Source organism: Artemia sp. Qi Xiang Cuo, chromosome 1 (assembly GCF_049724085.1).
Source record: "Artemia sp. Qi Xiang Cuo chromosome 1, ASM4972408v1, whole genome shotgun sequence".
Lineage (NCBI taxonomy): Eukaryota > Metazoa > Arthropoda > Branchiopoda > Anostraca > Artemiidae > Artemia > Artemia sp. Qi Xiang Cuo.
In genome coordinates, this window is record NC_142794.1 from 1,473,001 (window position 1) to 1,497,008 (window position 24,008).

A 24,008-nucleotide genomic window follows, 5' to 3' on the forward strand; every position below is an offset into this window, starting at 1 on the left:
TAGCGAATGAAAGATCTTAAGCCGAACCGGCCAGCCATGACAAAAAACCAACAAAGATAAAAATCTCTAAAAAAAAAAACAAACAAACGAGACTGTTGCCAGTGGAAATAAAATTAAAATAACAGAAAAAAAAAAACGCGTATTTTTCGCCTTTATAAAAAAACGGGTTATAAACAAAGAAAGACACTAAAAAAAAACAAGATAAACAAAAAAATCACTAAAACCCCCACCAAAAAAAAAAACAAAAATGTAAAATTGACGCAAAAAAAACCACGTTGGGAAAATATGCTATAATTGAGTTAATTAATTGAGGACACCCGAGTAACTGAGGAAAAATAAAAAAACTGTAAATTACTTTAATTATTCAGTTGCGAAATAATCCTTTTGTTAGCTATTACTGAAGCAAATCGTTTTGGTATAACAGGTAAAATAGTCCCCTGGTGATTATTTAAAATCTTTACTCCCTTATTGACAATTGATTCACTCTTTAGAAGGTTATCATAAATTGGGTCAATATTTAAATTACCCATGTCCCTCTTTATGGAAAGGTTAGCAAACACATGTTTTTTAATTTCTATGGCTTCCCTGGCCCATTGGGTGTACCCCTTATCATTAGAAATAGCCAAGGCTTCATCAAATTTTACAAAATGATCTGGTTGAAACCAAATATGCTCTGCTAAAGCTGAAACGAAAGTTTCTGAAGGCTTGCTTAATTGTAGGGTTTTTTCTATTGAGTTTCGGTGTTCAATAAACCTTTCAACAAATTGTTGGTGAGTCCTACCAATATAAAACTTCCCACAAGAACACGGAATTTTATACACCCCACTTACTAAATTTCCCCGAGTTAAATCCTTACCAGAACTAAAAAAACTACTCATCGGCCTCAGCGATTGGAAACATGTATCAATACCAAATTTACGTAAAACCCGTGTAAGTTTCTCCCCCAAACCAGGTACATATGGTAATGAAATGAAGATTTTTGATACAACTAAATCTAAAGACTGAGAAACCTCAATAACCCTACTACTATGTTTGGCCCGTCTATTTTCAATTATTTTATCAATGAACTTAATTGGATAACTATTACAAAATAAAATATCCCTCAAGTATAACAGTTCTGAATCCAGAAATTCCTGGGAAAAGATTTTAAAGGCTCTATCCACTAATGAAATTACAACCCCCCTTTTCACTGACATAGGGTGGCAAGAATGAAAATTTAAATACCTATCATTGTGCGTAGGTTTTCTGTAAATCGAGAAAAGTAAACGGAGATCCCTTTTAATTAATAAAATATCCAGAAAAGGTAATTTATTATTATCCTCGAATTCAACTGTAAATTTAATATTATTATCAAAACTATTTAAATGCTTACAAAATAGGTCTAAAGAGTCCAACCAATGTTTCCAAAAACATACTAAATCATCCCTGAGACTACCCCAAAAACAAGGTGAGATTATAGAACTTATTGTAGCAGAGGTTTCAGTGACATCTATGAAAAGATTTATCAAAAAAAGAGAAAGAGAAACCCCACTTGGTAACCCAAAAATTTGCCCATAAAACTCCCCCCGAAAACCAAAATAAAAAGAAAATTAATTGACCAGAATAATTAGTCTCATAATGACTTCAATATCCGAACTGGCTAACGTCACATCTTGTATTAAATCAAATTGTTTTTCTAATTTACTTTTTAAAATATCATCGCACCTTTTTAAATCACAATTTGAATACATGGACACAACATCAAAACTGCACAGAATTGAACTCTCCTCCAGCGTGAAATTTCGCAATTTATTAGTAAGATCAGTCGAATTTTTTAAATATGATTTTTATGTTCCCAAAAGTGGACTCAAAGCTACCGACAACCATTTTCCTAATTTTGAAACAGGTGACAAAAAATTTGACAGACTGGGGTGGAGGGGGGATCCAGTCTTATGGATCTTAAGTACACCATAGATTTTCGGTGGCGAGCACCCCCTTTTATAAGTTTTATTATAAAACTGTGGTTCACTGTTAAAATTATTTTTCAATGAATCTAATTCCTTTATCTCTAATTTTACATATTTATCTGTAGGATCAAAATCAAGTGTTTTGTATGTAATAGTGTCCGAAATAGTGGATTTCATTTGATTATTATAGTCTTCAGTGTTCATAACTACTATCGAATGTCCCTTATTGGCCCTGGTGATAGTAAAGACTTTATCCCTTTTTAAATCACACATGATTTTAGGGTCATTTTTTTTGTGAAAGTTCTTTCCAAATGAAGTTCATATTAAGTGTGTTTAGTTTTCTTACGATCTCAGCTCTGAGTTCTTGAGGAGTATCAACCTTATCTATAGAAGCCATAATACCTGACTCCATCTTTGAATTTATTTTTGAATAGGAGACTGGTGTTGGAAAACAGAACTTTTAACCTTTCAACAAAACGGCTTCCTGTTGAATATTAAGAGGCTTAGAAGACAAATTCTTAATTGCTGGACCCAGACAATGACGAGGATAAAAAACATCTGAATCTTGGAAATTCTCAATCAAAAGTTTATTAAACTTGTCAACCAAACGAACCTTGTACAAATGAAAATCATGGCGAAAAGATATAATGGCAATTTCCTTAATTCGTATAAAAATGTCAGATGTAAGTTTATTTATTAAAAATTTTTCAACATAATTTAAGACCTTAGACAGTTGAAAACGTCTCTGTTTTTGTTCATAAATTACGAGATTTAAAGCCATTAGGCTTAATTTATTTATTAATTTTGTTTCATTTTCAGTTCCAAAATGGGTACATATGTTAAAAGATTTCGGAATCAGTGATTCCTTCTTGCAAATTTTTAAGAAAATTTGTTGATTTAATAGATTTGCATGTTTTTTAACTAAAGACAAATAATAATTGACAGAAACGGCTAATTGTTTCCCTTACAATTGACGAATGAAAGATCTTAAGCCGAACCGGCCAGCCATGACAAAAAACCAAAAAAGAGAAAAATCTCTAAAAAAAAAAAAAACAAACGAGACTGTGGCCAGTGGAGAGAAAAGAAAAACAACAGAAACAAAACAGTATTGAGGTTTCTCAGTCTTTAGATTTAGTTGTATCAAAAAGCTTCATTTCATTACCATATGTACCTGGTTTGGGGGAGAAACTTTCACGGGTTTTACGTAAATTTGGTATTGATACATGTTTCCAATCGCTGAGGCCAATGGGTAGTTTTTTTAGTTCTGGTAAGGATTTAACTCGGGGAAATTTAGTAAGTGGGTGTATAAAATTCCGTGTTCTTGTGGGAAGTTCTATATTGGTAGGACTCACCAACAATTTGTTGAAAGGTTTATTGAACACCGTAATTCAATAGAAAAAATCCTACAATTAAGCAAGCCTCCAGAAACTTTCGTTTCAGCTTTAGCAGAGCATATTTGGCTTCAACCAGATCTTTTTGTAAAACTTGATGAAGCCTTGGCTATTTCTAATGATAAGGGGTACACCCAATGGGCCAGGGAAGCCATAGAAATTGAAAAACATATGTTTACTAACCTTTCCATAAATAGGGACACGGGTAATTTAAATATTGACCCAATTTATGATAACCTTCTAAAGAGTGAATCAATTGTCAATAAGGGAGTAAAGATTTTAAATAATCACCAGGGGACTATTTTACCTGTTAGACCAAAACGATTTGCTTCAGTAATAGCTAACAAAAGGATTATTTTGCAACTGAATAACTAAAGTAATTTACAGCTTTTTATTTTTCCTCAGTTACTCTGGTGTCCTCACTGAATTAACTCAGTATTAGCATCTTTTCCCTACTTGGAGTAATTTGCGCCGATTGTACATTTTTGTTTTTGTTTTTTTGGTGGTGGTTTTATTGGTTTTTAGTTTTACCTTTTTTTTTTTTTGTGTCTTTCGTGCTGTAGACGCCTTGTTTGTATACAGGCGAAATATCCGCGTTGTTTTGTTTCTGTTGTTTTTCTTTTCTCTCCACTGGCCACAGTCTCGTTTGTTTGTTTTTTTTTTAGAGATTTTTCTCTTTGTTGGTTTTAAATTCATTTAGGTCCACTTTTGTGTTTCATTTATTTTTTTATGGTGATTTGTGGTAATTTTATACATAGAACATAATTTGACTTTATATTTTTGCTCATTTTTGGTTTAAAGGAGCTCTTTACTTTTCTATGAAAAACTTATTTGGGGGAAATTTTTTTTAAATTAATTTTTTAAAAGAAGGATGGTCACATAAATGACCGCTCATAGTCTATTGTTCGAAATTACCAAAACAAGTTGCATTCGAATGGATACCAGTAGATCTATTACCCCTTTTAAGCAATTGATATCAAATTTAAAATGCTTTACTTTTCAAATGAACACATCAGTCATGCGTTCATTATAATTAGGGATATTCACTGACACAATTTACTGAAGTGAAAAAACAGAGTTTCAAAACTTAGTTTTATTATTTATTGGTTGGTATGTTTTTGCCATAATATGAAACGCCCTTGAATTCAAAATTTTAACTGTTTCTTATTTAAAGATCCTTGATAGTTACCGAAGATCAACTACTCGCATCTTTTTCTCATAACTAATGCAATTGTCGAAGTGAAAATAACTCTCGATGATTTGTTCTTTACTTTCAACTATGATAGGTAGCGGTATCAATATAAAATTTCGCTCTGTTGACATTCTCATGACGATATCTTTCTCCCATCTATTGAAATTGAACAAGCACTACATTTAATTTATAGGTAGCGTTAATTTCAAAGCTGGAAATACCTGCAGAAGTCATACAGGGAACAGATCACTAGGTAGCATGCCTCTCGATTTTCCATGACGTATTTTCGGGCCAGAGGCAGATCTTCCCAGGTTTAAATATCTTTGCTAGTAACGTTCTACGTCGGAGTACTAAAAGTAAACTGTAGTAAGAAGGCCTGAACATGCTCTGAAAGGGGCCACAGGTTTTTTGACGAATTTCAAAGGTTTTTTGCCACTTTTTTCACAGGATTTGAAAATTCGTAGTGGCAATACTGGCACAGTCAGTCTTGTCAGATCAGACGAGAAGGGCTTCTATGACCGTAACATTATGCTATTTAGATAAATTTATGCTACGCTCAGGTTATTTTCTTAAGTTCCACGATCATGATAATCAGGCAATGAAAACGATAAATAGCATAGAAAATAAATAAAAAGTGTTTTTCTTATGTCCAGGGAAAGGTCTTGTTTCTCAATTTGCTTTTCGTTGCTGAAACTTTATTTCGCTGCAAGCTGCTAGAAAGGTATTTAAACTTCTGTAATGGGATTTTCTGATTGTTTTGTAGTTTGGGAGGGAGGGAGATACCTCAAGGGGTGCATTTTATTGTCAAAAGATCTCAGCTCTTATAGAGCCATCAGATAAAAACAGAATTAGTTTTAAAGGAGAGACAAGAAGATGGTGGAGATAGAACTTGATGTATAAGCCCCAGGGCCATAACCAGGACTTTTGTTGGGGAAGGGATACAAAAGGAATTTAAAAAAAAGCATAAGAAAAATGTGAAATTTATATCTACTCCCTTATTATTTCTGGTCTTCTCTATTATTATGAAAGTAATGAGCAACATTAAACCCCAAATTGGGCTGAATTTAATCCTTATAGGAAGGGGACTGCCCCTTCCTCATCCGGATCTCCACCTCATGGACGCAAAACTTTGGAGGCTGCTCATTGGATGAGAAATTGAGAGTTCAGTCTGCCTGACATAGTTAAATGTGAAACTGAATTTAAAACAAAATGTAAGAAATCCCCACTGCTCTCAGTCAAATTTTGGCATATCTATTTTTTCCTGCTCTGCCTTTATGAGGCAGATTTTCTTCTCCCGCCTAACTGCCAAGTGGATGACTGAAATACTGTACATTGTTGATTTAGTTTTTGGATTGAAAATTAACTTTAGCTTAATTTAATAGGGCGAGATACAAATCTCCATTCGGAGACAAACTAATTTTGTTTCTATCAAAAATAGTTTATTTACATTATTAGATTTGCATGGAAACCAATATTTTGGAATTACATTCTAATATTTTATTATCCTACTTTTGATGACACTACTGCTGTTCTCGATCACTGGCAAAGGTTAATTACAGGCTAGACAATCACAAAGTTAAAGAGGAACAGGAAAAATTTCTTATTAAAAAACGGTACATTTGATAATATTGTTTTGTTGGGTGTTTTGCCCTGTGAGATGCCGGTCATCGGTTACCCTTCTTCGCCCTTTTTTGTTTTTTTTGGTGTGTTTTCGGTGGATCTTTGCCCGGTGTCGGTGGGTTTGTGGGGTGGGTGCCCGTCTATTGGTGAGTCATGGAATAACTCTTATTTATTTGTTTGTTGTCAAATACGTTTATTCCTATTAATGTACCGGGTTTTTGTAATTCGACCTTCTGTCTCCAGTGTTTACCCTCTATTTATGTCTATTTTGTACAGATATTTTAAAATTAAACCTTGAACCTTGAACCTTGAACATCACATGTTTCATTTTGGGATATGGCAAAGTAGCAGCTTGACTATCTTCTAAATTAACTATGAATATCAACTATGAATATCTTTATATTTCTAGACAGCTCGACTCATTACATTTAGTTTGATCACAAGATTTGGAAAACTATCTCTGGTTTTCGTTTGATGTGACGCTATTTTGGATGTGACGTTGTTATGAGTTGCTCTACATTGTCTTAGATTATGCTACAATTATGCTGCCTTAGCGAGGATTATACTTAGATGCTTTTGGTTCCTAATTATGCTACCTTCAGTATAATTTTGCTACATTTGGCAACACAAAACCAAGTACAGGTAATATACAATAGCTAAAAGTCTTATACTCTTTATTGAAGATTTTTGACACACAAGCTTCATGATAAAAATCGACAAAAGCTTCATGACCCTGCCTTCCCGCACGCGCAATGACAAATGTTTCCGATGGAAAACCAAGTAGCAGCTGAAACTATGGCTCTGACGGTTAGGGTATCTTCCTCAATTGCACGCTATGTAATGTGTGTCATATTTGGAGAAACATATCGCTTCTGTATATTACCTCTCCTGCGGAACAGGGTTGGTTAGGATTAGGTGCACTTTTCTGTCCCCTAGAATATTCAAAAGAGTTAATTTACAACTGTCATGTATGAATAATTAATTCTGTTAAACGGGGGTCATGCTTTTATTAACAGTAGTAAATATGGATCCAAAGATACTTTGTAATGAGGGATGCCAACCATAGTTGCCAGCTTGTTGGTTGGACAGATAAACTAAACCGGCACAACTACTAGATTATCAATAGCGGATGTTATTATAGTCCTGTTTTAGGCAAAGTTATTAATTCAAATATTTATTGCTTCACTTCGCCCTTGACCGCTGGTTTTTTAGTCCCTCAATCTTAAAAAGCAAATCGTATTTTAGTATAGCTATTACTGATGTGATTATCTCTTTTTTCAAGCCCTACCTGACTACTGGGTATTTGTAGAAAGATGGTTAAGGGCTCGTTCAAAAACTAATACTTACATCTGATGTTTTTTGATAAATTAAGCCGAATAGAAGTGCCATATGGCACCCAAATGGCACTTTTTGATGCCATCTCTGAAATGGGCGGAGAAAAATTATTATGCAGCCCATGCCCCTTGACTATCCGAATATTGTTCCTCTTATCCACCAATAAAATAATGGAGCCACGGACCCTGGGTGGGGGTAAGAGGGTGGCTAGACCTTCTTTAGAAAGGTCTTATCAATAGGACTCTATGGTATAAATACGAGATTGATTTGCAGTTTAGAAAAAGTGCTAGTCACGACTTACGACACTGAACCTAAATATCTCATTTGTGAATGATGCTAAAAAGTAGGAAAAAAGCTTTTAAAATTAAATTGTGATTGATATTTACAGACCCGTTCTGCTCCTCTTACCCACTTTGTGCTAAATTTGGCACTGGTAATTCGTATTTTTTGATGCCATCTCTGGGGTGGGTTGAGCTAGGAGGCTGGTTATATTTTTTTGAAGAGGTCTTGTTAACAGAACTCTACCACAGACAGAAGCCTTCGTCACTGATTTTTAAGTATTTTCACTTTTTTTCAGGGTGATTATCATTAGGGTTAGTTACCAAAAGAAACATAGGTAGAAGTCACACCTACTTTGGCTCAGACAGTTTTCTAGGGAAAGGAGATGCATAGATGAAGGTAGACTAAATTGGGATGGAACCCAATTTTTAGCCTCCTCACAAAGTTTCCTGACAAAATCGTAGCATCGTCTCTTAAGTTTTACCTCCTGCTCTCCATCAACATGGGAGTTGTAAAATTTATATGTTCTTTTCCGTTATTAATTAAAAAAACTTTTTCCACAAAATAAGTTTTTCAACGAAAAGTAAAGAACTCCATTAAACAAAAATGAGCAAAAATAAAATCAAATAATCTACCAAGCGTGAAACTACCACAAATCAGCATCGATAAATAAATGAAACCCAAAACGAACAGAAATTACAATAAACAACCGAGTCAAACTCAAAACGAGCAGAAATTAACATAAGTTGGGCTCAAAACCCATATGCCTTCCCAAGGCCATAACATAATTTTGTTTTCTGTTCGTTTTATATTGACATAGTCTTTTCAGAGAAAAAGAAAATAATACTTTAAATCTTTTCTTTTTTTTAAGACTTTATATTTTGGCCTGCTATTTGTATCCTGGAGAAACATTTTCAGCAATTTTTAATATCATACACCCTCTTAAAAATCTGGACACAAATAGTATTGTTTAATTTCATACCTCCTCTGGTTGACCTGAAATGGAAAACTTGATGCCATTCGCAAGAAAATCTGTTTACTTTCTTTGATAAATTGGATACACTTAAGCTATTTTGATTTGGTTAAATTTTAAGAGAAGAAATAGCCCCGAAAATTTGAACATAATACCCTCAGTCGTTCTTGGGATACTGCTGAGATGCCTTATTGGGAATTAGCAGTAAAACAGTGCATTTTGATTTAATCTTATGGCAACATTTAGTTTTTAAACATGAAGTCAAATGGGAGGGTGGGTGTAGGAGGGGGATTAGTCTCCCTCCAATAGCTTTTGACTATTAAAAAGGCATCAGCCCTTTCTATTTTCAATCGAATGAGCCCTTTTCGAAGTTCCTACGACAACTCGTTCGATACGAAGTTTCCTGGTGTAAGCAACAACAACAACAACAACAACAAAAAATAATACATTATACCCACATCGATCTTTACTACTAAAAATGTCAAGCTTTCCAATCACTTTCGACTATTAAAAAGGGCACTAGGCCTTTCGATTTCCAATCGAATGAACTATTTTTGAGTTTCTACGACAACACTTCCTATAAACACCTTACGTGCCCCCAGGGACATAAATTACAATCCTTACCTTAGGGACTGTGAGGGTGGTTGTCATCCTCTAAGACCTAATTTCCAGAGCTTTCAACTACGTTAAACAAAATGGCTATCTCAAAATTTTGATTGGATGTGTTTGGGGAAATGGTGGGCGTGGAAGGGGTGTTAGTTGCCTTCCAATTACTTACGACTATTAAAAAGGGCACAAGCCATTTCAATTTTTAATCGAATGAGCCCTCTTTTAAGTTTCTATGACAACGCGTTCTATAAAAGCTTTATATGCCCCCAGGGCATAACTTACAATCCTCTTCCTGAGGGCTGTGACGGGGTTGTAATCCTCACAGACCTAATTTCCAGAACTTTCTACTACGATGAACAAAATGGCTATTTCAATAAAAACTTATATGCCCACAGGGCATAACTTATAACCCTGAAGCCCTGAAAACTGTGGGGGAGTGTCCTGCTCAAAGATATAATTTCCTGAACTTTAAAATGCGTGGAACAAAATGGCTATCTAAAAATTTTGATTGGAATTGTTTGGGGAAATGGTGGGCGTGGAAAGGGTGTTATTTGCCTTCCAATCACTTCCGACCATTAAAAAGGGCACTAGCCATTTCAATTTCAAATTGAATGAGCCCCTTTTGAAGTTTTTACGACAACTCTATCATTAAAAACCTTATATGCTCCCAAGGCATAACTTACAACCTTTGCCCTGGGGACTCTGGGGGGTTTGTCATCCTCAATATATAATTTCCAGAACTTTCTACTACGTTGAACAAAATGGCTATCTCCAAACTTTGATTGAATGTGTTCGGGGAAATGGTGGGCGTGAGAGGGGGGTTAACTATTCTCCACTCACTTTCGACTATTAAAAAGGACAACTTCAATTTCCAATCAAATGAGCTCCTTTTGAAATTTCTACAACAACTTTCTATATAAACCTTATATGCCCCCAGGGCATAACTTACAACCCTTGCACTGAGGGCTCTGCTGGGGTTATCATCCTAATTTCCAGAACTTTCGACTACGTTGAACAGAATGTATATATCAACATTTTGATTGGATGTGTTTGGGGAAATGGTGGGCTTGAGAGGGGCGTTAGATGCCCTTCAATTGCTTTCGACTGTTAAAAGGGCACTAGCCCTTTCAATTTTTAATTGAATGAGCCCTATTTGATGGTTTTACATCATCGCTTTCTAGCTCCCAGGGCAGAAGTTACAACCCTTGCCTTGAGGTTTGTGGGGGGGATGGGTTGTCATCCTTAAAGACCTAATTTCCAAAACTTTCACCTACGTTTAAAAAATGACTATCTAAGAATTGTCATAGGATGTGTTTGGGGAAAAGGTGGGCGAGAGAGGGGGGGGGGGGGCTAGTTGCCCTCAAACCACTTTTGACTATTAAAAAGGGCACTAGACCTTTGAATTTTCAATCGAATGAGCCCTTTTTCAAGTTTCTAGGACAGAGTGTTAGATGTTTTTGTTAGAGTTCTATTTTAGAGTTCTAGTTTTAATTTAGTTTTTAGTTAAGAGTTTAGAGTTTTTACCATAGAGTCTTAGCTTAGAGTTTTTAGTTAGAGTTAAAGTTCAGTTTAGTTACAGTCAAGAATTTTAGATTTTTAGCTTAGAGTCATAGCTTAGAGTTTTACTTAAAGTTATAGCTTGGTTAAGATTTAGTTAAGAGATTCGAGTTTTAGCTGAGTCTTAGCTTACAGTTTTTGTTAGAGTTCTAGTTTAGCTTAGTTTTACTTAAGAGTTTCGAGTTTTATCTTAGAGTCTTAGCTTAGAGTTTTTGTTAGAGTTCTAGTTTAGTTTAATTTTAGTTAAGAATTTGATCCTTTGAGTTTCAGTTAGAGTTCTAGTTTAGTTTACTTTTAGTTAAGAGTCTAGTGTTTTACCTTAGAGTCCTAGCATAGAGTTTTAGTAAGAGTTCTAGTTTAGTTTAGTTTTAGTTAAGAGTTTAAAATTTTAGCTTAGAGTCTTAGCTTAGAGTTTTTGTTAGAGTTCTAGTTTAGTTTAATTTTAGTTAAGAATCTGATGTTTTACCTTTGAGTTTCAGTTAGAGTTCTAGTTTAGTTTACTTTTAGTTAAGAGTTTAGAGTTTTACCTTAGAGTCTTAGCTTAGAGTTTTAGTTAGAGTTCTCGTTTATTTTAGTTTTAGTTAAGAGTTTAGAATTTTAGCTTAGAATCTTAGCTTAGAGTTTTTGTTAGAGTTCTAGTTTATTATAGTTTTAGTTAAGAGTTTAGAGTTTTTGGCTTAGAGTTTTTGTTGAAGTTCTAGTTTAGTTTAGGTTTAGTTAATAGTTTAGAGTTTTAGCTTAGAGTCGTAGCTTAGAGTTTTTGTTAGAGTTATAGTTTAGTTTAGATATAGTTAAGCGTCTGGAGTTTTACCTTCGAGACTTAGCTTAGAGTTTTAGTTTAGTTTAGTTTTAGTTAAGAGTTTAGAGTTGTAGCTTAGAGTCTTAGGTTAGAGTTCTAGTTAGAGTTGAAGTTTAGTTTAGTTATAGTTAAGAGTTTAGAGTTATTAGCTTAGAGTCGTAGTTTATAGTTTTTGTTAGAGTTCTAGTTTAGTTTACTTAAGAGTTTAGAGTTTTATCATAGAATCATAGCTTAGAGTTTTTGTTGAAGTTTTAGTTTAGTTTAGTTTTAGTTAAGAGTTTAGAGTTTTTTAGCTTAGAGTCCTAGATTAGAGTTTTTGTTAGAGTTCTATTTTAGTTTAGTTTTAGTTAAGAGTTTTGTATTTTAACTTAGAGTTATAGCTTAGAGTTTTAGTTAGAGTTCTAGTTTAGTTTAGTTTTAGTTAAGAGTTTAGAATTTTAGCTTAGAGTCTTAGCTTAGAGTTTTTGTTAGAGTTCTAGTTTAGCTTAGTTCTAGTTAAGAGTTTAGAGTTTTTAGCTTAGAGTATTAGCTTAGAGTTTTTGTTGAAGCTCTAGTTTAGTTTAGTTTTAGTTAAGAGTTTATAGTTTTAGCTTAGAGTCTTAGCTTAGAGTTTTTGTTAGAGTTTTAGTTTAGTTTAGTTTTAGTTAAGAGTTTTGAGTTTTACCTTAGTCTTAGATTAGAGTTTTAGTTAGGTTTTAAGTTTAGTTTAGTTTATTTATAGTTAAGAGTTTATAGTTTTAGCTTAGAGTCTTAGCTTAGAGTTTTATTTAGAGTTACTTTTTATTTTAGTTTTACTTAAGAGTTATATCTTAGAGGTTTAGCCTAGAATCTTAGCTTAGAGATTTAGTTAGAGTTGAAGTTTAGTTCAAACTAGCATAACCACAAAATTCCACAATATTGCATAGAAATACCAAAACCATAGGTTAGATTAGGTTAGGTTAGAGGTTAGGTTTCTCCACGTTTAAGTTAGGTTAGAGTAGGTTTGCTTTTGCTGAGCGCTCCTGATAAGCTATCCTAATCTAACCTAACTTAAACGTGGAGAAACGTGGAAAACTTATAAACCCCTAGGGCATAACTTATAACCCTTGCCCTGAAGACTCTGGGGGGAGTGTCCTGCTAAAATGAATAATTTCCTGAACTTTAACTGCGTGGAACAAAATGGCTATCTCAAAATTTTGATTGGATGTGTTTGGGGAAATTGTGGGCGTGTAAGGAGTGTTAGATGCCTTCCAATCACTTTCGACTATTAAAAAGGCCACTAGCCGTTTCAATTTTCAATCGAATGAGCCCTTTTTGAAGTTTCTACGACGACGCGTTCTATAGAAACCTTATATGTCCCAGGGTAGAACTTACAACCCATGCCCTGAGGGCTGTGGGGGAGTGTCCTCCTCAAAAAGATAATTTCCATCTGGGAATCCACAACACGGAACAAAATGGCAATCTAAAAAATTTTATTGGATGTGTTTGAGGAAAAGGTGGGCGAGAGGGGGGGGCTAGTTGCCCCCAAATCACTTTCGACTATTAAAAAGGGAACTAGACCTTTCAATTTTCAATCGAATGAGTCCTTTTTCAAGTTTCTACGACAAAGATTTCAATAAAAACATATATGCCCCCGGGGCAAAACTTATAAACCTTGCTCTGAAGACTGTGGGGGGAGTGGCCTGCGCAAAGGTATAATTTCCTGAACTTTAAACTGCGTGGAAAAAAATGGCTTTCTCTAAAGTTCGATTAGATGGGTTTAGGGACATGGTGGTCATAGAAGGGGTGTTAGTTGTCTTCCAATTACTTTTAACTGATAAAAAGGGCACTACCCACTCCAATTTAAAACCAAATGAGCCCTTTTTGAAGTTTCTACTTCAACGCGTTCTATAAAAACTTTACATGCCCCCAAGGCATAACTTACAACCCTTGCCCTGAGGACTGTGAGAGGATTGTCATCCTCAAATACCTGATTTCCGGAATTTAATACTAGGTTGAACAAAATGGCTATCTCAAAATTTTTTTTGGGTTTTTTTGGGGAAATGGTGGGCGCGAAAGGGGGGTTAGTTGCCCATCAATCGCTTTCGACTATTAAAATGGCACTAGCCCTTTAAATTTCCAATCGATTGAGCCTTTTTTGAAGTTTCTACGACAACGCCTTCTATAAAACCTTATATGCTCTCAGGGGATAACTTACAACCCTTGCCCCGAGGGTGGTGGGGGAGTGTCCTCCTCAAAAACATATTTTCTATCTGGAAATTAACTACGCTGAACAAAATGGCTATCTCAAAATTTTGATTTGATATGTTCGGGGGAATGATCGCGTGGGGGGACTAGTTGCCCTCCTATCCCTTTTGACCATTGACCAGGGCACTAGTCCTTTCAACTCCCACTCGAATGAGCCTTTTTTGAAGTTTCTATGACAACACCTTCTATAGAAACCTTATATGCCCCTATGGCATAATTTAAAACCCTTGCCCTGAGGGTTGTGGGGGAGTGTCCTTCCCAAAAACATATTTTCTATCTGGAAATCAACTACGCTGAACAAAATGGCTATCTCGAAATTTTGATTGGATGTGTTCACGGGAATGATTGGCGTGGGGGGGGGGGGCTAGGTGCCCTCCAATCATTTTCGACTATTAAAAACGGTACTAGCCACTCCAATTTCCAATCGAATGAGCCGTTTTTGAAGTTTCTACGACGACTCCTTCGGTACGAAGTGCCCGGGTATGGAGAAAAAAACCACAAAAAAAACAACACATTGTGCCCACATCGTTCTTTACGTAGGCAGCAGTAGAGATGCCTCATGAGCTCGTACGAGAACACCCCTGCTGCCACCTACAACTTTTTTTTACATAATTTATGTCTGTCTGTTGTCAGTGAGAATGAAAAAACAGGAATTTTCTCAGATTGATGGTTGTTTTTATGGTTTTTGTCAGTGAGAATGAAAAAACAGGAACTTTCTCACATTTATGGCTGTTTTATGGTTTTTGTCAGTGAGAATGGAAAAACAGGAACTTTCTCACTTTCATGGATTATTGAGTCATTAATCAAATTGTTTCCGGGCAAGGTTAATTAATGTCTGACAGATGACGTCAAGTTAATTAATGTCATTGATGTATTTCCAAAGAGAATGTTTCCGGGGCAAAGTTTGGATCAAACATGACAGATGATGTCATGATTGATTGATTTGCATGAAAGTGGACTTAATTTGTTGTTTCCAAAGAGAATCATTTCCGAGCGAATGTTTTGATCTTAGCGCGCGAAAAGGTTTCTTTGTAATTTCAAATGTGAAAGCACAGGGATGCCAAAAACAAAAGGAACTCACTGAAATTACGTTTAGGGATTATTTGGGCGAAACCGTTTTAGCCATTATAGGGAATTATTTCGGCGAAACAGTTAGAGACATTTTAAAAGATGATTTAAAAGATGATTTTAGAAGAGAATTTGAGGGTAAAACTCTGTGGTCGTTATAATACACAAGTTGTATTATAACAGTGTCGTGAGGTCCTCTGACCCAACCCCAAAGGCTCCTCACCCCACCCCAGCCCCGAAGGAAGCCCCCCGGTCCCCACAGGTCCACCGGGCTCTCAAAAGACCACCAGGATCCCAAAGGGCCCCCCGGACCCCCAAAGGCCCTCCACCAGTCCCCAAAGGTCCACCGGGCTCCCAAAGGACCAATCGGCCCTCAAGTGCCCCCCAGACCCCCAAAGGCCCGCCCCGGGCCCCCCCAAGGCCCACCCCCCCGCCCCAAAGGTCCACACGGCGCCCAAAGGGCCCCCCCGCCCCAAAGGGCCCCCCCAGACCCCCAAAGGACCCCGGCGCCCCAAAGGCCCCGGAGCCCCCATTTTTAATACTTTTTTATGGCTTTATTATATCTTTTCAGAACAAGTTATTTTCTTAATGTCCATCCTAAACCCATTTTACAAGTTGAAGTACCCATCCTTTTCACCCACAACTTTACTATCCTGATTTTTTAATGCTCCAACACCAAGCAGTACTTTTAAAAGGCATTTCAGAACAAGTTATTTTCTTAATGTCCATCCTATGTCCATTTTACACATTGAAGTACCCATTCTTTACACCCACAACTTTACTTTACAGCTTTTTTTATGCTCCAACAAAAAGCAATACATTTTAAAGGTAATTTCAGAAAAAGTTCTTTTCATAATGTCCATCCTAAACCCATTTTACAAGTTGAAGTCCCCATCCTTTTCACCAACAACTTTACTTTACAGCTTTTTGAATGCCCAACACCAAGCAATACTTTTCAAAAGACATTTCAGAAAAGGTTCTTTTCTTAGTGACTGTTCTAAACCAATTGTACAAATTGGAGTCCCCATTCTTTTCACCCAAAATTTAATCATAGTTATGAATTTGAAGTTCCACCTTAGAGACTTAGCTTGGAGTTTTTGTTTGGTTTAGTTTTAGTTACAAGTCTATAGGTTTTTTTTTATATTATACTCGTAGCTTAGTGTTTTGTTAGAGTTCTAGTTTAGTTTAGTTTTAGTTAAGAGTTTAGAGTTTTTAGCTTAGAGTCTTAGCTTAAAGTTTTAGTTTGGTTTAGTTTTAGTTAAAATTTTAGAGTTTTTTTTAGCTTAGAGTCTTAGCTTAGAGTTTTTGTTATAGCTCTAGTTTAGTTTAGTTTTAGTTAAGAGTTTAGAGTTTTTACCTTAGAGTCGTAGCTTAGAGTTTTATTCAGAGTTCTAGTTTAGTTTAGTTACAGTTCCGAATTTAGAGTTTTAGCTTAGAGTCATAGCTTATAATTTTACTTAAAGCTGTAGTTTGGTTAAGTTTTAGTTAAGAGTTTCGAGTTTTAGCTTAGAGTCTTAGCTTAGAGTTTTTGTTAGAGTTGAAGTTTAGTTTAATTTTAGTTAAGAATTTGATGTTTTACCTTTGAGTTTCAGTTAGAGTTCTTGTTTAGTTTACTTTTAGTTAAGAGTTTAGAGTTTTTAGCTTTGAGTCTTAGCTTAAAGTTTTAGTTTGGTTTTGTTTTAGTTAAAAGTTTAGAGTTTTTTTTTTGCTTAGAGTCTTAGCTTAGAGTTTATGTTAGAGTTCTAGTTTAGTTTAGTTTTAGTTAAGAGTTTGGTGTTTTACCTTAGAGTCATAGCTTAGACATTTAGCTAGAGTTCTAGTTTAGTTTAGTTTTAGTTATGAGTTTAGAATTTTAGCCTAGAGTCTTAGCTTAGAATAAGACTAAGCTTAGACTAAGACTTAGCTTAGACTAAGCTAAGACTCTAAGCTAAAACTCTAAACTCTTAACTATTACTAAACTAAACTTCAACTTCAACAAAAACTCTAAGCTAAGACTCTAAGCTAAAACTCTAAATTCTTAACTATTACTAAACTAAACTAGAACTTCGACAGAAACTATGCTAGGACTCTAGGCTAAAAACTCTAAACTCTTAACTAAAACTAAACTAAACTAGAACTCTAACAAAAACACTAAGCTAAGACTCTAGGCTAAAATTCTAAACTCATAACTAAAACTAAACTAAACTAGAACTCTAACTAAATGTCTAAGCTATGACTCTATGGTAAAACAACAAACTCTTAACTAAAACTAAACTAAACTAGAACTCTAACAAAAACTCTAAGCTAAGACTCTAAGCTAAAAACTCCAAACTCTTAACTAAAACTAAACTAAACTAAAAATCTAATCTAAGTCTCTAAGGTAAAACTCCAAACTGTTAACTATATCTAAAATAATCTAGAACTCTAACAAAGTATCTAACATAAGACTCTAAGATAAAACTATAAACTCCTAACTATTACTAAACTAAGCTTGGACTCTAACAAAAACTCTAAGCTAAGACTCTAAGCTAAAACACTAAACTCTTAATTGAAAATAATCTAAACTAGAAAGTCAACAAAAACTCTAAGCTAAGACTCTAAGCTAAAAACTCTAAACTCTTAACTAACAATAAAATAAACTAGAACTCTAACAAAAACTTTAAGCTAAGACTCTAAGCTAAAAACTCTAAACTCTTAACTAAAACTAAAATAAACTAGAACTCTAACTAAAACTCTAAACTAAGACTATAAGTTAAAACACCAAACTATTAACTAAAACTAAACTAAACTAGAACTCTAACAAAAACTCTAAGCTAAAACTCTAAGCTAAAAAACTCTAAACTCTTAACTAAAACTAAACTAAACTAAAACTCTATGCTAAGTCTCTAATGTAAAACTCCAAACTCTTAACTATATTTAAACTAAACTAGAACTCAAAACTAAAATAAAGTAGATCTCTAACAAACACTATTACCTAAGACTCTAAGCTAAAAACTCTAAACTCTTAACTAAAACTAAACTAAACTAGAACTCTAACTAAAACTCTAAACTAAGACTCTAAGGTAAGACTCCAAACTTTAAAATAAAACTAAACTAAACTAAAAATCTAACAAAAACTCTAAGCTAAGACTCTAAGCTAAAAAACTCTAAACTCTTAACTAAAACTAAACTAAACTAAAACTCTATGATAAGTCTCTAACTTAAAACTCCAAACTCTTAACTATGTGTAAACTAAACTATAACTCAAAACTAAAATAAACTAGAACTCTAACAAAAACTCTAAGCTAAGACTCTGAGCTAAAATTCTAAACTCTTAACTAAAACTAAACTAAACTAGAACTCTAAATAAAACTTTAAGCTAAAAAACTCTAAACTCTAAACTAAAAGTAAACTAGACTAGAACTCTAACTGAAACTAAAAGTTAAAACTTCAAATTCTTAACTAAAATTAAACTAAACTTCAACTCTAACAAAAACTCTAAGATAAGACTCTAAGCTAAAACTCTAAACTATTAACTAAAACTAAACTAAACTAGAACTTCAACAAAAAATCTAAGAAAAAACTCTAAACTATTAAATGAACCTAAATCAAACTAGAAATTTAAGCATAACTCTAATCTATGACTATAATACAAAACTATAATTTATTAAATGTAAATAAAGCTAAACCACAATATAATTTTAAATAAAAATATAAGATAATAATCTATGTTAAACTCTAAACTCTTACATGAAACTATAAGAAAATATAAATCTAATTGAAACTGAAACTCAGTGTTAAAAAACCCATATCTTAAATAAAATTAAAAAAATATAGAACTATAAAAGAAAAAATCTAAACTCCTATATAAAACAAAACTAAACTTCAACTCTAACAATAACTCTAAGCTAAGACTCTAAGCTAAAACTCTAAACTAAACCTAAAATATACTAGAAATCAAATATAAACTCTAAGCTAACACTCTAAGCTAAAAACACTAAACTCTTAACTATAACTAAAATAAACTAGAACTCTAACAAAAACTCTACGCTTAGACTCTAAGCTAAAACTCTAAACTCTTAAGTAAAACTAAACTAAACTAGAACTCTAAGCTAAGACTCTAATTTAAAACACCAAACTCTTAACTAAAACTAAACTAAACTAGAACTCTAACTGAAACTCAAAGGTAAAATATCAAACTCTTAACTAAAACTAAACTAAACTAGAACTCTAACGAAAAACTCTAAGCTAAGACTCTAAGGTAAAACTCGAAACTCTTAACTAAAACTTAGCCAAAACTAAAACTTTAAGTAAAACTCTAAGCTATGACTCTAAGCTAAAACTCTAAACTCTTAACTATAACTAAACTAAACTTCGACTCTAACTAAAACTCTAATCTAATACTCTAAGGTAAAACTCTAAACTCTTAACTAAAACTAAATTAAACTATAACTCTAACAAAAACTAAGACTCTAAGCTAAAACACCAAATTATTAACTATAACTAACCAAACTACAACTTTAAGTAAAATTATGAGCTATGACTCTAAGCTAAAACTCTATATTCTGAACTGTAACTAAACTAAACTAGAACTCTGAATAAAACTCTAAGCTACGACTCTAAGCTAAAAACTCTAAACTCTAAACTAAAACTAAACTAAGCTAGAACTCTAGCAAAAACTCTAAGCTAAGACTCTAAGCTAAAAAAAAATTCTAAACTTTTAACTAAAACTAAACCAAACTAAAACTTTAATCTAAGACTCTAAGCTAAAAACTCCAAACTCTTAACTTAAACTAAACTAAACTAGAACTCTAACTGAAACTCAAAGGTAAAACATCATATTCTTAACTAAAATTAAACTAAGCTTCAAATCTAACAAAAACTCTAAGCTTTTACTCTAAGCTAAAACTCGAAACTCTTAACTAAAACTTGACCAAACTACAACTTTAAGTAAAACTCTAAGCTATGACTCTAAGCTAACACTAAATTCTGAACTGTAACTAATCTAGACTAAATTAGAACTCTGAATAAAGCTCTAAGCTACGATTAAGCAAAAAACTCTAAACTCTTAACTAAAACTAAACCAAACTAAAACTTTAAGCTAAGACTCTAAGCTAAAAACTCTAAACTCTTAACTAAAACTAAACTAAACTAGAACTAAACCAAACTAAAACTTTAAGCTAAGACTCTAAGCTAAAAACTCTAAACTCTTAACTAAAACTAAACTAAACTAGAACTCTAACAAAAACTCTAAGCTAAGAGTCTAAGCTAAAAAAAACCTCTAAACTTTTAACTAAAACTAAACCAAAATAAAACTCTAAGCTAAGTCTCTTAGGTAAGAATTCAAACTCTGACCTATAACTAATGTGTTGGTGAAAAGGATGGGTACTTCAATTTGTAAAAAGGGTATAGGACTGTCACTAAGAATAGAACTTGTTATCAAATGTCTTTTGAAAAGTATTGCTTGGTGTTGGAGCATTCAAAAAGCTGTAAAGTAAAGTTGTGGGTGAAAAGGGTGGGAACTTCAACTTGTAAAATGGGTTTAGGATGGAAATTAAGAAAAGAAATTGTTCTGAAATTCCATTTTAAAATTATTGTTTGGTGTTGGAGCATTAAAAAAGCTGTAAAGTAAAGTTGTGGATGTAAAGAAGGGGTACTTCAATTTGTAAAATGGGTTTAGGAGGGACATTAAGAAAAGATCTTGTTCTGAAATGCCATTGAAAAGTCTTGCTTGGTGTTGGAGCATTCAAAAATCAGTATAGTAAAGTTGTGGGTGAAAAGGATGGGTACTTCAACTTGTAATATGGGTTTAGGATGGACATTAAGAAAATAACTTGTTCTGAAAAGATATAATAAAGCCATATAAAAGTATTAAAGAAATGGGGGCTCCGGGGCTTTTGGGGCGCCGGGGGTCCTTTGGGGGTCTGGGGGGCCCTTTTGGGCCGGGTGGCCCTTTGGGAGCCCTGTGGACCTTTGGGGACTGGGGGAGGGCCTTTGGGGGGGCCCGGGGAGGGCCTTTGGTGGTCTGGGGGGCACTTGAGGGCCGATTGGTCCTTTGGGAGCCCGATGGACCTTTGGGGACCGGTGGAGGGCCTTTGGGGGTCCGGGGGGCTCTTTGGGATCCTGGTGGTCTTTTGGGAGCCCGGTGGACCTTTGGGGACCGGGGGGCTTCCTTCGGGGTTGGGGTGGGGTGAGGAGCCTTTGGGGTTGGGTCAGAGGACCTCACGACACTGTTAAAATACAACTTGTGTATTATAACGACCACAGAGTTTTACCCTCAAATTCTCTTCTAAAATCATCTTTTAAATCATCTTTTAAAATGTCTCTAACCGTTTCCCCGAAATAATTCCCTATAATGGCTAAAACGGTTTCGCCCAAATAATCCCTAAACGTAATTTCAGTGAGTTCCTTTTGTTTTTGGCATCCCTGTGATTTCACATTTGAAATTACAAAGAAACCTTTTCGCGCGCTAAGATCAAAACATTCGCTCGGAAACGATTCTCTTTAGAAACAACAAATTAATTCCCCTTTCATGCCAATCAATCAATCATGACATCATCTGTCATGTGTGATCTAAACTTTGCCCCGGAAACATTCTCTTTGGAAATACATCAATGACATTAATTAACTTGACGTCATCTGTCAGACATTAATTAACCTTACCCGGAAACAATTTGATTAATGACTCAATAATCCATGAAAGTGAGAAAGTTCCTGTTTTTCCATTCTCACTGACAAAAACCATAAAACAGCCATAAATGTGAGAAAGTTCCTGGTTTTTCATTCTCACTGACAAAAACCATAAAAACCACCATCAATGTGAAAAAATTCCTGTTTTTTCATTCTCACTGACAACAAACAGACATAAATTATGTAAAAAAAAGTTTTAGGTGGCAGCAGGGGTGTTCTCGCACGAGCTCATGAGGCATCTCTACTGGCAGCGCTGGAGCACTGCCAGTAGAAAGGGGTCAGGAGGTCCTGCGATTACTACGTGGTTTATGGTTTTCTCACTGAGAATGAAAAAACAAAATTTTTCTCACTTGAAAAAACAGGAATTTTCTCACTTTTATGGATGTTTATTGGACGGTTATGAGTGTTGGTCAATTTATTTGATGTTTTCCATGGACGTCAACAGCAATTTATGTCTGTTTTATGGTTTTTGTCAGTGAGAATTGAAAAACAGAATTTTTCTCACTTGAAAAAACAGGAATTTTCTCACATTTATGGTTGTTTCTTGGACGGTTGTATGTGCTGGTCAATTTATTTTGATGTTTTTCTCGGATGTCAACAGTAATTTATGTCTGTTTATGGTTTTTGTCAGTGAGAATGGAAAAACAGGATTTTTCTCACTTTGATGGATGTTTTCTAAATTATTGACTAATGTCTGACAGGTGATGTCAAGATTGATTGATTTGTCATGAAAAAGGAATTGGTGAAGTTTATTAATGTCTTTGATGTATTTCCAAGAGAATTGTTTCTGGGGCAAAGTTTATTAATATCTTTGGAGTTTGATCAGAAGAATTGTTTCCGGGGCGAAGTTTATTAATGTCTTTGGTTTTTCATGCAGAATTGTTTCTGGGTGAATTTTTTTAATGTCTGACAGATGATGTCATGGTTGATTGATTTGTCACGAAAGGGGAATTAATTTGTTGTTTCTAAGGGGAATTATTGATTCACGAAAGGGGAATTAATTTGTTGTTTCTAAGGGGAGAAATTATTGATTCACGAAAGGGTTTCCAAGTAATTTCAAATGTGACAGCACAGGGATGCCAAAACAAAAGGAACACGCAGAAATTACGTTTAGGGGTTATTTGGGCGAAACCGTTTTAGACATTTTAGGGAATTATTTCGGCGAAACAGGTAGAGACATTTTAAAAGATGATTTTAGAAGAGGTTTTAGAAAAGGATTTGAGGGTGAAACTCTGTGGTCATTATAATACACAAGTTCCATTTGAACAGTGTCGTAAGGTCCTCTACTCCAACCCCAAAGGGCTCCGATCCCCCTACCCCAACCCCAAAGGGCTCCGATCCCTCTACCCCAACCCCGAAGCAAGCCTCCGGCCCCCAAAGGGCCCCCCGCCCCCCCAAGGCCCCTGAGCCCCCCCCATTTTTAATACTTTTTTAAGGCTTTATTATATCTTTTCAAAACAAGTTCTTTTCTTAATGTCCATCCTAAACCCATTTTACAAGTTGAAGTACCCATCCTTTTCACCCACAACTTTACTATACTACTTTTTTGAATGCTCCAAAACCAAGCAATACTTTTCAAAGGCATTTCAAAACCAGTTCTTTTCTTAATGTCCTTCCTAAACCCATTTTACAAATTGAAGTATCCCATCCTTTTCACAAACAACTTTACTTTACAGCTTTTTGAATGCGCCAACACCAAGCAATACTTTTCAAAGGCATTTCAGAACCAGTTCTTTTCTTAATGTCCCTCCTAAACCCAATTTACAAATTAAACTACCCATCCTTTTTACACACAACTTTACTTTACAGCTCTTGAATGCCACAACACCAAGCAATGCTTTTCAAAGGGCATTTCAAAACAATTTCTTTTCTTAATGTCCTTCCTAAACCCATTTTACAAATTGAAGTACTCACCTTTTCACCCCCAACTTTACTTTACAGCGTTTTTTAATTGCTCCAACACCAAGCAATACTTTTCAAAGGCATTTCAGAACAAGTTCTTTTCTTAATGTTCTTCCTAAACTCATTTTACAAATTAAAGTACCCATCCTTTTTACACACAACTTTACTTTAAAGCTTTTTGAATGCTCAAAACCAAGCAATACTTTTCAAAAGGCATTTCAGAACAAGTTCTTTTCTTAATGTCCCTCTTAAACCCCATTTTACAAGTTGAAGTTCCCATCCTTTTCACCAAAAACTTTACTTTAGTGCTTTTTGAATGCTCAACACCGAACAATACTTTTCAAAAGGTATTTCAGAACCAGGTCTTTTCTCAATGCCCTTCCTAAACCCATTTTACAAATTGATGTACCCATCCTGTTTACCCCCAACTTTACTTTACAGCTTTCTTGAATGCTCCAACACC

General features: G+C 34.6%; 1 protein-coding gene across 1 annotated transcript in view; it reads right to left on the minus strand.

Annotated features, from left to right (window-relative positions):
• Positions 1 to 6,956: 6,956 nt before the first annotated feature.
• Positions 6,957 to 24,008, minus strand: part of LOC148955885 (uncharacterized) — a 395,061-nt gene continuing 378,009 nt past the window's right edge. The window contains exon 4 of the mRNA XM_089093000.1: positions 6,957 to 7,081. Coding sequence (XP_088949126.1) covers positions 7,061 to 7,081 — 21 coding nt within the window. The 3' untranslated portion in view covers positions 6,957 to 7,060. The remainder of the gene's footprint in view (positions 7,082 to 24,008) is intronic.